Source organism: Leptopilina heterotoma, unplaced genomic scaffold, assembly GCF_015476425.1.
Source record: "Leptopilina heterotoma isolate Lh14 unplaced genomic scaffold, ASM1547642v1 Lhet_63, whole genome shotgun sequence".
Classification (NCBI taxonomy): domain Eukaryota; kingdom Metazoa; phylum Arthropoda; class Insecta; order Hymenoptera; family Figitidae; genus Leptopilina; species Leptopilina heterotoma.
Genome location: NW_025111149.1, coordinates 2,986,701 through 3,002,298, shown reverse-complemented (window position 1 = coordinate 3,002,298; position 15,598 = coordinate 2,986,701). Strand labels below are relative to the sequence as shown.

Genomic DNA, 15,598 nt, shown 5'->3' with positions numbered 1-15,598 from the left:
AGTAACTTTATGCGGCTTTATAAACCGTGAATTTTAAGTGAGACTCACGCGATGCAGTTGCATGCGGAATGACGACAGTCTCGACCGCCCCTTTTTCTCTGGTAGCTTTTCCGAAGTATTCGGTCTGCTGAAAATAAAAGCGAGAACGTCGTGTTTATAGCCCAGAGGCGAATGAACAAACTAGAATTTCTCCCGAGGATATCGGACAAAATTTACTATGTAAATGAAAAATTTTCCACCAAATAGTGAGAGAGAGAGGATTGAAAAAAAATTTTCATACTTGATCAATATATCCATACTTAGTAGTTCCGTGTATTATTATAGTGTGGAAACCACATTTGTTTTCGCAAATTTTATTTATAGCTGGCCAATTGAAATAATACCTGTATTTATTCAAAATCCCTGAAAAAGAAAATTCTTAATTCATTTATCTTGAAAATAATGTAATTTTTAATATTTATTTTTCTTCTCTATGGGAAATTATTTTCTTTTCAAGTGTCATTAAACTTAACTGAAGATTGCACATAACAAAAACATGTTTCATTTACAAAATGAATTGCAAAATCATTTTCCAAATTATTTACAAAATGAATTACAAAGTAATTTACTAAATCAATATTACAATATAATTTACTAAATAATTTGTAAAGTAATTTTAAAAATAATTCATAAAATAATTGATCAAATAAATTGCGAAATAATTTACAAAATAGTTTTCAAAATAGTTTACCAAATAAATTACGAAATAATTTACAAAATATTTTATAAAATAATTTACAAAATATTTTACAAAATAATTTAATTTAATTTAATTATTAACTTTATTAAAGTCTGTGGTTTTTCATTCTGTCCGTTCGCAGTATGAAGTTAGTTGTTAGTTATCATTTGCGAATTATTATCATGATTTTTTTGTTTGTTTATATTTTTCGTGATGTTTTGACATTTCCGATGTTATGTTATGCGGTAGTGCGGGTGTTTTTAAAAAACGTTAAATTGTGACAAGAATTATTGTGTTTGAAAAATCGTGGAAAAATATCTGGTATCAGGCGAGAGGTTACCGTTTTCAGTGGAAAAAAAACTGTAGATTGGTAAATTCTAATTATTAATTAAAATTTTCTTCTTAATTAAATCATTTATATTATTTCATTTTATTTTGTTAAATAAAAATCTCAAAATAACTTAAAAACAAATTTTATTCGTATATCTTATTATTATTATTATTATTTTTTTTTATTTATAATTATAATTGATAATATTTATTGTATTTTGATTTATTATTATTATTGAAAATTTTATGCATTTTTAAAATCTAAAAAAACTGAAATATCGAATTGTCAATAAAAGTTGTATTATTTTCAATTTTCAACGATTATTAATTTTAATTAAAAAATTCAATTTTCCTGAATCAATAAAAAATATCGTTCTAAATTTTATTACATTGGTCGTTTTCGTAAATTACTGTTCAATAATATTAATTATTCAAAATAATTAATTTTTTAATATTTAATTTTTCAAAAATTTAATTAATCTTCAATTATTAACTTATACAGTGCAGGATCTAGAGTCTAAATTTTTTGGGAAGAGCGATCCCTTTAGTGTGTGCTTTTTTTGATTGCTATTATGAGTGATAATAGCTCCTGGTTCTTTTATGTTTAAAAAATTGTTCGAAATAATTAATTTTTCAAAAATGAAAAAAAAAAAATTCAATTGTTTCAAATTTTAATTAATTTTAAAAAAATGATTTTACACAAAAAATTTATTCATTTTTAAAAATAATTGCAATTCAAAATCTATTTGAATTTAGTATTTTAATAAATTACTTTTTTATTATGTTAAAAATAAATTGTTTTTTTTAAATATTTTATTAATTTTTTACAATATTTGAATTTTAAATAATTCAAAAGTCAATTATTAATTATTCAAAAATAAATCAAACAATTTTAATTAATTCAAAAATAAATTATTCTGTTTTTAATAAAAATTTAATTATTTTAAAATCATTGAAAAATGTAATTGTTCAAAATAATAATTAATTATTCAAATATCAAAAATACAATTAATTCAAAATTAAATTATTTCATTTTAAATAAAAAATTGAAATTAATTTATTGGCACTTACGTAAAAAATAAACGTATTTCTGTGTGTGTTTGTGTGTAGAATTAACTTATAAGTGCTTTCTTTTGCAAGAATTAAACTTATCGTTATCTTCTGTTCAAATAAAATATAAAATGTTAACGTTTTTTTTAACACAATATTATAGAAAATAGATTTTCTAAAAAGAAAAAAAAATAATGAACTTAAAAAAAATACTTTAGGCACCGCCTTTCATTTCAACTATTTAAATACTATCAAGTCTTTTAAAGACTATATAAAGTCTTCAAATCATGAAAAATACATAATAAAAAATATTGAATTATTCCGAAATAAAATTCAAAAATCAACAAAACAATCAATTTACAATTAGGGCCATTTGGGGTAATTGTAAACAAGGGATAAATGTAAACAATAGATGTTTCAACTAAATTTACAAATTTAAAAATTAGTTTTAAAAACTTGAAAAAAATTGTTCATAAATTTAAATTACTTTAAAAATATCCAATTAAAATTATTAAAGAAACACAATTATTAAACAAAAAATAAAAAATAATTCTTCAGAAAAATTTAATTAGGGTTTCCAAAATTGATTTAATGATTTTTAGCGAAAATTGAATTATTTTCATAAATAATGACATTTTTTGAAGAAATTCAATGATTCTCAAATTTTTTGCAAGAATTTAAATGAAATTCAATATATTAATTTTAATTAAAATTAAAAATATTGAAACATAAAATTATTAAAGAAGATAGGAAACAAAAAAGTAAATTACAACTAAATCAAAGAAGATAGAAGAAGAAGAAGATATTAATATAGAGAGAAGATATAAAGATAGAAGATGTTAATTGAATAATTTTATATTTCTAAAAAAAATGTATTTTTCATTCTTTCCAGCATTTCCATTTTTTAAATTTATTTAAAACATTATAACGTCATAATAATAATTAAAATACCCTTAAAAATAATAATAATCATTTTAAAGAATTGCTATTTTAATAGAAAAAATATATTTATATATATATTAAAACATAAAATTATTAAAATATTAAACAAAAAAAAAATATAAACTGCGAACAGTAAATAAAAATTTTAATTTATTTATATAAAAAAAGAAAATGCAAAAATATATTAATTAATAGAAGATGAAATAATTTCTTTAATGGCATTTGAACCATAATGACGTCACAATTTGTTCACAGCATTTGCTAAAAAATTGTGACATCATAATGGTTCAAATTCGCTGAAAAAATAAAGTTTTAATTATTTAAAATAAAACGTTGAAAAAAAAATGCACGCGCGCTCGCGCGCGTCAGTTTTTGCTAGTTTACTATTAATAATCGTTGTAATCCGGTAATCTGTTCGCAGTTTGAAGTTAGTTACTGTTTGCTTTTTTGTTTCCTAACTTTTGAAATAATTTTTCTTTTTAAATGTTTTCAATTTTAAAATTAATGTACTGAAAATCATTGAATTCTTGCAAAGTATTTCTATCAAAAAATTTAAAAATAATTTAATTCATTTCAAGAATTTTATCAAATTTTTTTTCAATAATTATATTCTTTCGAGAAATTTTATTAAAATTTTTGAATAATAATAAACAAGAATATTTAATATTATGAACCTACTTAATAAGCTAATGAAAAATAATTTATCAAATAAATTACGAAATAATTTACTAAATAATTTACCAAATAAATTACAAAATAATTTACTAAATAATTTACCAAATAATTTACAAAATAATTTAAAAAATAAAGTATTAAATAATTTACAAAATTCCATTCAGGAATTTTGATCAATTGGTTTTTTGATGTGTGGTTATTTTCATAGTTCACTAAATACTTGGGAGTAAATATTCAATGTTAATATTGAAAGAGAGTTTTCTGTGTTAGAGAGTAGGAAGATAAGTTTCTATATCATGAGCTCTATTGTGATAACAAAACGCAGAAATAAGATTTATCTCTGACTTTGTGAAATTATTATTATACACTTTAATGCACACAACGTTTAAAACAATAATTCATAACCTAAGTATAAAATCTAAACGTTTATTTTATTCTAACAAAGTTTAAATTTAACGTTTTTTTCGGGGAAAAATAATTAAATTATTTATTAATTAGCAAAATTTTCCTAAATTAAAAAGCCGTAAATTTTTTAATAATCAATATTTGAATAATTATTTATCTTAATTGATTAGTAATTTAAATTTTATTGAAGATTTAAAAAAATGTTGTTTGTTAATTTTTTTTCTAATTGTTAAAAGAGAAAAAACAGTGGAAAAAAGCAATAGAATAGAGAAAGAAAAGGAAAGAGAAAAAAAAGAAAAGAATAGAAAAAGAAAAGAGAGAGCATTGAAATGTTAATAAATTTGGATTTATTTAGAATAAATCATAAAAGTTATACATTACAAAAATTATGTTTAAAAAATATGAGCAATAACCGGATTTATCGGAAATTGTATACAGATTGATTTTTTAATATTTTAAATACTTATTTTTTGTTTTGTTAAATTGAGAAAAATATCACACTTTTTTCTTCATTGAATTTCCCTTGTGAAATCCTCCTGCTCCTGAGGATGATCACTAGCCTGGGGACGTAATTCATAAGTAGCTATAACGACACCCTGACGGGGAGCTGCAGTCCATTCTCCCTTTAAACCGATATAGTCGATACGAGTTTTATCGGCGCCAGCAGTACCAGTAAAATGTAGAGTAAGATGATTCACTGACGAGAATTTCACCACTCTGTTTTTAAAGACATTTCACCCTTTAAATTATAATCAATTTTTCAATATTTTCTACTTGTTAATTTATTTATTTAATTAAATAAATAGTTATTTATTTTATCTCTTTTTAAAAGGAAAATTTATTTTTTTGAAAATATATTTATTTTTAACACGATTTTCTCTTTATTTTCAATAATATTTTAGAATTAAAATTACTAAAGTGATATTTAAATACATTTCTCTTAAATGAGATTTCAAGGAAAATTTCATTGCAGGAAAATTTTAAAGGGGAAAAAATGTAAATATTCCTGGTAGGTCAATCACATTAGATATTATAAAATGAAATTTCCTCTCGTTTTTTAAAATTATATTTCCTGTATATTTTCTTTTCTTTTAATTTATGCCCCTAAAGTTCTCAAAAATTTAATTAACGAAATTTGTTTCTTTTTCAAATTCAAATTTTATGTGATGGATTCTCTCATCGAAATTTTATTTCTTCCTAATTTTCGTTGATAAAAAATTGCCAGTCTTTTCAAAATCTTACAATCTTCAAGAATGAAGACGAAAATAAAATTAATCATAATTTCAATAAATAAATTCTTTTTTTATTACAATAATATTGCGTCACATTTGAAAAAAATTGTCGTTCGTTTAAAAATTCAGAATTTTTTGGAAGTTGTCAGAGTTACTAAAATTAATTAATCAATTTTTGAACTCTTCTTCTTCTCTTTTTAATTTTTAATGCCTAAAATATAAATTCATGAAAATCGTGTTTAAGAAAACAAAAAAAATTGTTTATCGACTTTTGCAAAATTGTTTCTAAAATATGAATAAACAAAAAAAATATATAAACTGAAGTTTGAAATAATTGAATTCGAAATTGATTAAGATTAAAATTTGAAATTTATATTTTATTTTTTGACGAATTAAATTCAGAGTCAATTAAGATTTTATTCAACGAAAGTTTTAATAAATTAAATTATATTAGAATATAAATTAATTAAAAATGTTCAGAAACTGAAGTTTTGATTAAAAAATATTTAAAAAATTTACAAAATAGGTGAAAATGAATGAAAAAGGTAAAATAGGTCAAATAAGTGATAAAATTTAAACAAAGATGAAAAAGGTGAAAAGTAACAATCGTAAAGTGTTCTGAATAATTTCGAATTGAAAGTTTCTTTCTTCGTAGATAGAAAATTCGGCATTTAAAAATTAATTTGTTAAAGGGTTAGAACTCTGGTCAGTGGGCAAAACATAGAAGACAAAAATACATACTTAATTGGATATTCATGAACTCCAATTTGGTCCCGAACTAATTCAATCGTTTGATCTACTTCAGTCTCAACTTCATCAAAAGTCATTCCAGGACGATTCTTAAACCTGAAATTTATTTTTAACTCATTCTATTCATGAAAATTGTGTTATTATTTATAAAAGTTCCCTCTCAACTTACAATTTAACACTAGATGGATGTGTATCGCCAGGACCTCCGACAATAATTATTCCTTTCAATTTCACATTTCCGGTAAATCTGAAAAGAACAGTTGATTATCTATTTCAGACTTTTTCTGTCTATTAAAATTCGTATTTTTTTAATATTGTTTAAACTTCTCATCACTTACGGAATGTTGAAGAGAATTTCATCATCTACATCACTCTCCACAAACTGAAAGAAAAAATAAAATTAGATTTCTCTCTTTTAAAAAGAGAATTAGAAAAAATAGAGAAGATTGTACACTCACATCTGATCGAGTTAAACGTTCTTCCCATGGTTTGAAAACTTTAACTCCAGTTCCTTCTTCTGATTCATTCAAACATTCGACATTTGATAAATCAATCTTTTGATAAAGATTGTATTGTACACCTAATTCTCCTTCATTGTGTGTATCACCACACTGACACTGATGATTCATTTTTATTTCTTTGATTTAGAAATAAGAAATATTTGATAAAGAATTAAGTTTTTTTCACGCTTGCCTATTGCATTAAATCCATGGACTTAAATAATCAAATTCAAAAAATTTGAACTATTTTTAGAAAATATGAGTTTGCAAATCAGGAAACTTTTCTTTATTATGATGATGAGTCACAAAAACCGTTACAAGTTTTTACTAGCGAAGGGAAATTATTTTTATCCAACGGAAATCTGATATAGTTAAAATAATTGCCGAATTGGTTCCTCTTTCAATTTTATATCACAAAGTGAATATTTTTTCCTCTCTGAAAAAATTAACCTTAAAAATTCCTCTTCTCTAGAAACTATCTGGAATTTCTGAACGTGCCGGAAAATATTCAAAATACTCTGAAGTTAGTTCCTTATCGTTTATTTCTCGAATGGAAGTATCATTTTCCCGCTAAGTTTGAAATTCGTTTTTAATTTTTATTATTTACTTATTTATATATATATATATATATATATATATATATATATATATATATATATATATATATATATAAATAAGTAAGTAATAAATAAAAAGTAAATGAATAGAAAGTAAATAAATAAATAGGAAATAAATAAAAAGTAAATAAATAGGAATTACATAAAAAGAAATTTTAAAAATTAATTAAATTTTAAAAGGTTTTTAAATTATATTCCTTGAAAATTGAAGCGAATTTTGAAAGAATTACAGTGGCAATTTTTAGAAATAATTCAATTTCATGATGTTTTTTATTGAAATTATTTGAAATTTTGAAATTTTAATTTCTGTGGAAAAATAAAGAAGAATAAGTTTTTAAATTTTTGTTTAACAAAAAGTATTGAAGTTTTAAATAATTTCATTCAGAAATTCCGAAAAATTGTTTCTTGAAAAAATGTACACGGAAAAGTTTTTGGGCGAGCCAGACGTCTCTCACTCGCCTCCCACAGAAAAGGTTTTCTGCTTTCTCTCTAAAGAGAGCTCTGATGCCCCACAAGAGAGCTCTGACGCCCCACAGTAGGAAAGCAGCAGTCTCTGTGGGTGAAATGAGCTACCAAAATGGGGCTGTCACTTTACCATAGGTACTGGTCACTCAGCGCCACCACAACAGGTACAGCGACTCGCCCAAGAACTTTTCCGTGTAGGTAATTAAAATTTTTTAAAAATAATTGTATTTCCGAAAGTAATTTTAAAAAATTGAAACAATTGAAAATGTCAAATTTAATTGAATTAAATTTAATATTTTAATGAATTTTATTTGTTTACTTTTAAAAATTATTTTGAAATATAATCGTATTTTTGAAGAATTCTAATTTCTAATTGAAAATTTTTTTAGAAGAAACTTATTACCAGGATAGATCCAGTGGTACTCTAGTACGATTGGAAAGTTCAATTATTTAATCAAAATATCTTACATTCAAATTGCTGTTAGAAATATCTTGGCTATTTCTATACGTGTTGTTTAAATAATTAAATTTAGAGAAAAACTGTTTGAAAAATTATGTCTTTTAAAAAATGAGGAATTTTCATTAAATTTCAAAAAGCAAATCTTTTAAAGTACCTAATAATGGCAACGAAAAGTTAAATTCTTTGTAATCAAAATATTTTACAATTATTTTAAAAATTTATTATTTTCATTTTCTTAAAAAATAAAAATGTATAATAACGAAAATATTTATCACAACAAAATGATGTGTCAGTCATGTGTAAAAATTATTATTTACAATGTAGTTCTCACTGTTTGTAAATCCGCATTGGCTAAATAATTATCGTACATTTTGATTAAGGACACAGATGTTCTTGGTTTCACAACTGATAAAGCTGTTCGAAAATGTTCTTTTGTAATAATTGTCGCTGACAAATCTAATTCCAGTGCATTCATTGCGGCCTCGTGACAAACTGCCTGAATTTCCGCACCCGAATAACCCTCGGTAATGTCAACCAAATCCTGAATAATAATATCGTCAGCAATTGGCATTTTCTTTAATTTTATCGAAAAAATTTCTCTTCGTGTCTCAACATCAGGAAGTGGAACGTAAATTATTCGGTCCAGCCTACCAGGACGTAGGAGAGCCTGCAATAATTTATTTATAGTTAATTATATGTAATTTATTTATAATTGCAGTTCTTGGATTGCTTGCGAATTTTGGGATTTTTTCGACTATTTTCACAAAAAGAGACCTCTTTCGATTTATTTTCAAAAATTCTTCCTCTACGAAGAACCAAAATGCGAGTTTCTCGACTATTTCCAGAAAAGGCGAATTTTTCGACTTTTTTCGAAATGTTTAAAAATTTAGTAATTAGTGAAAGGTCAAGAAAGAAAAGAAAAGAGATGTAATCGTTGAGAGTAAAAAAGCAAATTTTGTATACCTTGTCGAGTCTGTCAGGTCGATTAGTGGCGGCAACTAAAGTAACATTTCCTAATGCGGTAACTCCGTCTAATTCGGTTAAAAGTTGTGTTAAAACGCGCTCCTGAACGTTACTTCCACCGCTTTTTGATGATGACGATGCTCTTTCACCACCAAGGGCATCAATTTCATCAATAAAAATAATTGACGGTGCGACTTGTCTTGCTTTTCGGAAAATGTCCCTCACAGCTTTTTCAGAATCTCCCACCCATTTTGAAAATAATTCAGGACCCTGAAAACATAAAAGTTAATTAGGCAAATAAATAAAAGTTAAGTATTTTAAAAGTTATTGCAAAATTATTTTTTTTGAAACTTTTTAAACAAAATTTTATTTCTCCTAAATGAATGAACCGATTTAAATGAACCAAGCGGGAATATAAAGGGGATAAAATATACTTTCGTTTAGAATTAGAAAATTTTTTAAAAGTTTATTTTTTAATAATTATTTAATAAATTTTTTATAAACAATTAATTTTTTTTAATGTTCTGCGCCTTTTAAAAATTTGAAAAAAATATTAACATACACTTAAAACTATAAGAAATCAAAATCCGTTGAGAAAATTTTGGAGCGACAATTATTTTAAAAGTTATTATGAAAATTATTTTGGCGCGGTGTAGTGCATCAACGCTGAACTTAGTTTTTGATCATTTTTATCAATTTTTATGGTTATATAATTGAATAAAAATGTTAATTTGAAAGTGTTTTGTTCATTTCGTAGTTAAAAATAATGTTTTAATTCTGAAAATCATGAAAATCGCATCTCCGTTCAATATAATTTTCATTATAACTTTTAAAATAATTGTCGCTCCAAAATTTTCTCAACGGATTTTGTTAAATTGTGAAAACAGTTAAAATTCATTATCTTTCGAACGAAAATAGTTAGAGCATTGCAATTTTAATTATAGAAGGGTGTTATCACCCTAAATAAATGTCCGGAGTTATGTGACATTCTGCTAATTTTTGTGGTGTCCATATTTAAATTTTTTTTTCACCCTACTTTTGAAAATTTTTTCGTAAAAGAAAATATCAACTTTTAAGTATATTTTTTGCATTTATTCTCACCGCGATTTTTTTACTTCATTATTTGGGTCCCCTGAAGAGATACCTAAAGGTATTTGCTAAATATCTTTAGTCAGATTTTTATATTTGTTGTTAAAGCCAAAAACGCACCCTGGGGCGAAAAGTTAAATGTATTTTTACATGTTATTAAAATTTTTTTTTATTTTTCGTTTTTTTGGGGTTTATTTGTTTAAAAATGATTTATTTGACATTAGGCAAGTACTCTATCACAAAAACAAGACCGCTCACGTGAAATAAACAAAAAAATTTTTTTTTTTTTTTTGAAATTTCAATTTATTAACTTTATAACTATTCTAAAGCTTTTGTCAAATAAACAAAGATCTTTTATTTACTAAATTACTTGTTTACGTATACTTTAACTTATCTACTACTTAACACCTATTAGAAAATAGTTTTAGTAGGCTAAAAATAGAATTTAACTTTTTGCCCCAGCCATTTAACTTTTCGCCCCAGGGTGGGGCGAAAAGTAAAAAAAACAAAATTTCAAAAAAAGAACAAAACATGTATTGTATGCGAAAATATCAGAAACTTTTTTATTGAAAGTTGTAGGGGACAAGTTGCCCTACAATATTGATGTGTAAATATTTGCGTCTAAGCGGATTATATTGTCTAAAAAAAATCATTTATGCAAAATTTAACTTTTCGCCCAGTCTCCCCTACTTTTTATTTTCTGTGAAAATTTCACGAATTCTGACCCAATTATTAAATTATTCTAATCAAAAATAAAAAAATATTTTTGTTACAAAATAATTTACAAAAATGGTTTTACCGTTAAATAAAATAATTCTTGACAAGAATTCAATTACTTTCATAAATAATCAAATTCTAAGCAGGAATTTAATCATTTTTATACAATTTTTAAAAAATTTTATCGAAAGGATACAATTATTTTTTTTAATTTTTCGAAAGAATAAAAATTAACTTCAAAATTTTTGATAAAATGTTTTAGAAGAATTTACATTATTTCCACAAAAAAATATAATAAAGAAATTTCAAAAAAAAATTGCACTGAAAATAATTGAATACACGCGCAAAAAAAATATTCACATATTCAATTATTATAAAATTCGCGAAATAATTGAATTATTTTCATAAATAATAACATTTTATAAAAATTGTACCATTATTTAAAAAAAATGAAACAAATTTTTAAAAACAATTCACACATTTTTATAAATTGTAATAAAATTCTATTATAAGAATTAAATTATTTTAAACTTAATTTTTATTTTATCTCTTGAAAGAATTTAAATTGAATTATTTTGAAGAATTTTAATATGATTCTTCGCAGGAATTCAATTATTTTGAAAAATTTTAACAAGATTAAAATAATTGAATTCCTGCAAAGAATTTTATTATTTATAAAGGTAATTGAATTCTTAATAATAAAAAATTTGGATAAAATTCTTTACAAGAGTTCAATGATTTTTAATATATCAATTTTAAAATTCTTAGCATTTAAAAAGAAAAAATATTTAAAAATTTGGGAAACCAAAAAGCAAATAACCAACTTCAATAACATACTTCAACTTCCTGTGAAAAATTAACAGAATACAACGATTATTAGTGTAGAAGATAGATTATTGTCAAACGGAAAGTTGAAAATAGAAAAAATTAAAAACAGAGATATAAATTTCTCCAATTTTCTTACATTAATATTGAGAAAATTAAGATTGCTCTCGGTCGCTAAAGCTTTGGCAATCATTGTTTTCGAACATCCAGGTGGACCAAACATCAACACTCCCTTCGGTGGAACAATACCCATTCGTTTAAAGACTTCCGGATGCTTCAAAGGCCATTCGACAGCTTGTTTCAATTTCAATTTCAGTTCATTTTGTCCACCGATTTCAGACCATTTGACATTTGGCACTTCCACCAGGGCTTCCTTCATTGCCGATGGATTCACATTTCTCAAGGCGTACTCAAGATCCTCGAAACTTATCTCAATATCGTTTGTTGGGAAAAATTCCGTTTCCTTCGATAAACGTTCCTTGGCACACGATCTTGCCTCGGAACACAAACCCTCCAAATCAGCGGCTACAAAACCGTGTGTTTCCGACGATATACTTTCCACCTCCTGTTCAGTGAGATTATTCGGTACATTGATTAGAATTTTTGTCAAAATATCCTTTCGCATTATACGATCGGGAACATTGATTTCAAATTCCTTTTGTAATCTGCCCGATCTACGTAGGGCATTATCGACAAAATCCAATTTCGATGTTGTCGCCAAAACGGCAACTCTTGCATTTGTGTAACGCAATTCATCGAATAGATTAATTAACGTAGCGAGTAATTTTCTCTCTTGATCTGTACTCGAACTGGTTTTCTTCGGACAAATAGTGTCCACGTCCTCTAAGAGTATTATACTCGGAGCCTTAAGAATTGCTTCGTCGAAATATTCCTTTAATACCGTTTCCGTATCGTCCTGGGATTTGGGGATTAAATTCAAAACACTGATTGTTATCGAATTGACATTGTACTCGGATATTAGAGTATTTGCTATTGTCGATTTTCCAATTCCCAATGGACCGTAGAGTAAAATGCCTTTAATTGCATTAAATTGACTAATTTCTCCACATAATCCCAAAGCATCGTCCATTAGATTTTTTATTTTTGAAATAAGATTTCCATATCCACCTATATTTTCCAATTTGAACTTTTTTCTCTTTTCTGTTTGTACTTTATTTTCGAGAATAATCCATTTGGTGTTATAAACTGCTTTGTAGAGATTTATATTGTCTTCTGATATATTTAGTTCGGCGAAAGTTTTGCTTAAATCTTTCGTTAATTCTTCCTCCTCATCGCGATGCAAATCAGTGTCGAATTTCACTTTGACAATTTTAAATGTCAATTTTCTACAGTAAAATGGAATGGAAATTCTATTGTCGATGGCAAAAATACTATTGTCCGTGTGACTTTTAATCATCAAATCGAATTCGGATGAAAAGGTCGGTAAAGTTTGTTTTCCTAGGTATTCGATAAAAATTTCCTTAGCGAGACGTGGTGCGGTTTTTAGTTTTTGAACTTTTATGTGCGAACCAAGTCTGTCTAATTCTAAGGCTAAAAAATAAAATAAAAATGAAATTTGCAGTTAGACAATAACTAAAGATGATTTTATAAATATTTAAAAATATTTATTTATAAGTATTAATATTTATAATCGAGCTCCCGGATCAAAAAACTCGATGCGCTCGGAGGGTTTAAATTAAATCTAAAATATTCAGATTCGAAAAAATACTTTTAAGGAAAAAGAGTTGCGCATTTTGATTATCTACAAGGATACGTATTTAAAATTTTTTTTTATTTTATTTACCTTTATTTTTTCATGGGGACCTGACTGACGTGAAAGTTCCTTGTTCGAACGCAAATCGAGTTTTTTGATCCGGGAGCTCAATTATTTAAACTATATTCAAATAAACTAGCAAATTTTTTTTAAATATCAGATTCAAAATTTTAAAAAATTCATAATTATTAACTAATTATGATTATTTATTACATACTTTCTTAAATTGTAATAAATTTCTTCGAAACAATTTTAGTAAATTTCTTGGCAATAATTCAATTATCTCTAAAGAATTCAATTATTTTCAAAATTTTAATAAAATTCTTCGATAAAATTCAATTATTTCCAAAAATGTTAATAAAAATTTGCCGCAAGAATTGAAGTTTTCTATGAGTTATAAAATTCTTCGGAGGAATTCAATTATTCTCAATACAATTTTAATAAATTTGAATTAAATTTTTTTCTTAAAAGAATTCATTGATTTTCAAAACTTTTTAATAAAATTCTTTTTGAAAGAATTCAATTATTTTCCAACATTTTACTAAAATTTTTGTCAAGAATTTAATTATTTTTAAAAATAATACAATTTTTCGATGGATTCCATTATTTCAAAAATTGTAATATATTTCTCAACAAGAATGCAATTATCTTCATAAATTACAAAATTCTTCGCAGAAATTAAATTATTTTCAAAAAATATAATAAAATTCTTCACAGAAATTCAATTATTTTTAAAACAATTTTAATAAAATTTCTCGAAAGAATTCAATTATTTTTAATACAATTTTAATAAAATTGAATTTTTTCTTTAAAAACGAAACAAATTCAATTATTTTCAAAAGTTTCAATAAAATTATAGGTATACTTAGATTGTAAGAGTATTTATGGAACAAAAGGGCTTGTCCCGTTTATTATGAATAAATAAATAAAATAATTTAAGATTTGAAACTATAAAAGTTGAAAAAATTAGAATAAAATTTTTTTAAACAAAAATTTCATCTTTCAAAATTAAAAAAAATCCACTGATGGAAAATAATATAATTTCTATAAATTTTTCTTGCGAAAATATTTTTACGAAACTTATTGTCTGAATAAGTAAATAATAAATCTGAATCTAAATAAATTTTAATTACGCTAAAAATTTTAATTTATTAAAACAAAAGTTCATTTTTAATAAATTTAATTTTAAAACTGAAGAATTATGTTTAAAAAAAACTTGATAATCATACCACTTTTTGTTAGTGATACACTAACGACATTTGAATTGTTAGAATGGAAAGCAGTTTTAACAACAACATTATTTCCAACAACAATTACGTCATCACCTAAAGCAATATTGCAAAATTCCATAGCGGAAGTTGATAGAAATATCATTTTATTAGCTTCAGTTTCGCTAATATTCTCTGGCATATCTGTAACAAAATATAATTATATTTTCGTAGAAGAAAATAGGAAATAACATCATAATAAATATAAATACAAAAGTATAAATATAATAATTTATAATAAACATAATAACATAAAAAATCGTCACTTACCCTTCGCATTGTAAATTTCAACCAAACTATGCAAAACTCCGTTTCGTATAAATCTGTAAATCCAATTTTCCTTAGGTGGAGGACATTCCTCCAAATGATTTTCATTGTCTTCTGTACTAATAAGACAGTCACATTTATCACATTTTACCCATTTAAATGCATTCGATCTTTTTCTTGACGTCATATTTCCAAATTTGTTTAACTAATTTTTGTCGTTAGTTAAATAATTGATAAAATTTTATGAATGAAAAACAGGAAAATTGAGGAAAATAAATGTAAAAACAATTTTAAATGTCAACCACGTGGTTTTTGTTTTCATACTTTTGTTTAGATTTTGTTCCAATTAATTAAGTTAATTGATATTTTAACTTGAAGAGATAGATAAACATAAAGTAATTGATATAGATCAGAGTTTTTAAAACGAAAACTAATTATAAATTACTCTACGTTATGGTTATATTTCCTAAACTTCGTGTTTTTATCTTATCTGTCAAATGTTTAGGTTAGGTTACTTTTTTTCTCGATATATTTATATATATATCGAAAAG

At 24.4% G+C, this 15,598-nt stretch overlaps 2 protein-coding genes across 2 annotated transcripts; both read right to left on the bottom strand.

Moving 5' to 3' along the window:
* Positions 1-4,450: 4,450 nt before the first annotated feature.
* On the bottom strand, positions 4,451-7,120 carry LOC122509785 (PITH domain-containing protein GA19395). Its single transcript, XM_043624024.1, has 5 exons — positions 6,561-7,120; positions 6,441-6,484; positions 6,272-6,349; positions 6,094-6,198; positions 4,451-4,837 (listed from the first exon to the last, which is right to left on the bottom strand). Exons 1-5 carry the CDS (start codon positions 6,729-6,731, stop codon positions 4,630-4,632), a joined length of 606 nt encoding a protein of 201 aa, XP_043479959.1. The 5' UTR covers positions 6,732-7,120; the 3' UTR covers positions 4,451-4,629.
* A 1,221-nt stretch (positions 7,121-8,341) lies between these two features.
* LOC122509778 (ATPase family protein 2 homolog) lies at positions 8,342-15,528 on the bottom strand. The gene is made up of 5 exons (XM_043624017.1): positions 15,051-15,528; positions 14,742-14,924; positions 11,878-13,289; positions 9,108-9,377; positions 8,342-8,811 (listed from the first exon to the last, which is right to left on the bottom strand). The coding sequence occupies exons 1-5, from the start codon at positions 15,232-15,234 to the stop codon at positions 8,458-8,460; spliced, it is 2,403 nt and encodes an 800-aa protein (XP_043479952.1). The 5' UTR covers positions 15,235-15,528; the 3' UTR covers positions 8,342-8,457.
* Positions 15,529-15,598: the final 70 nt, after the last annotated feature.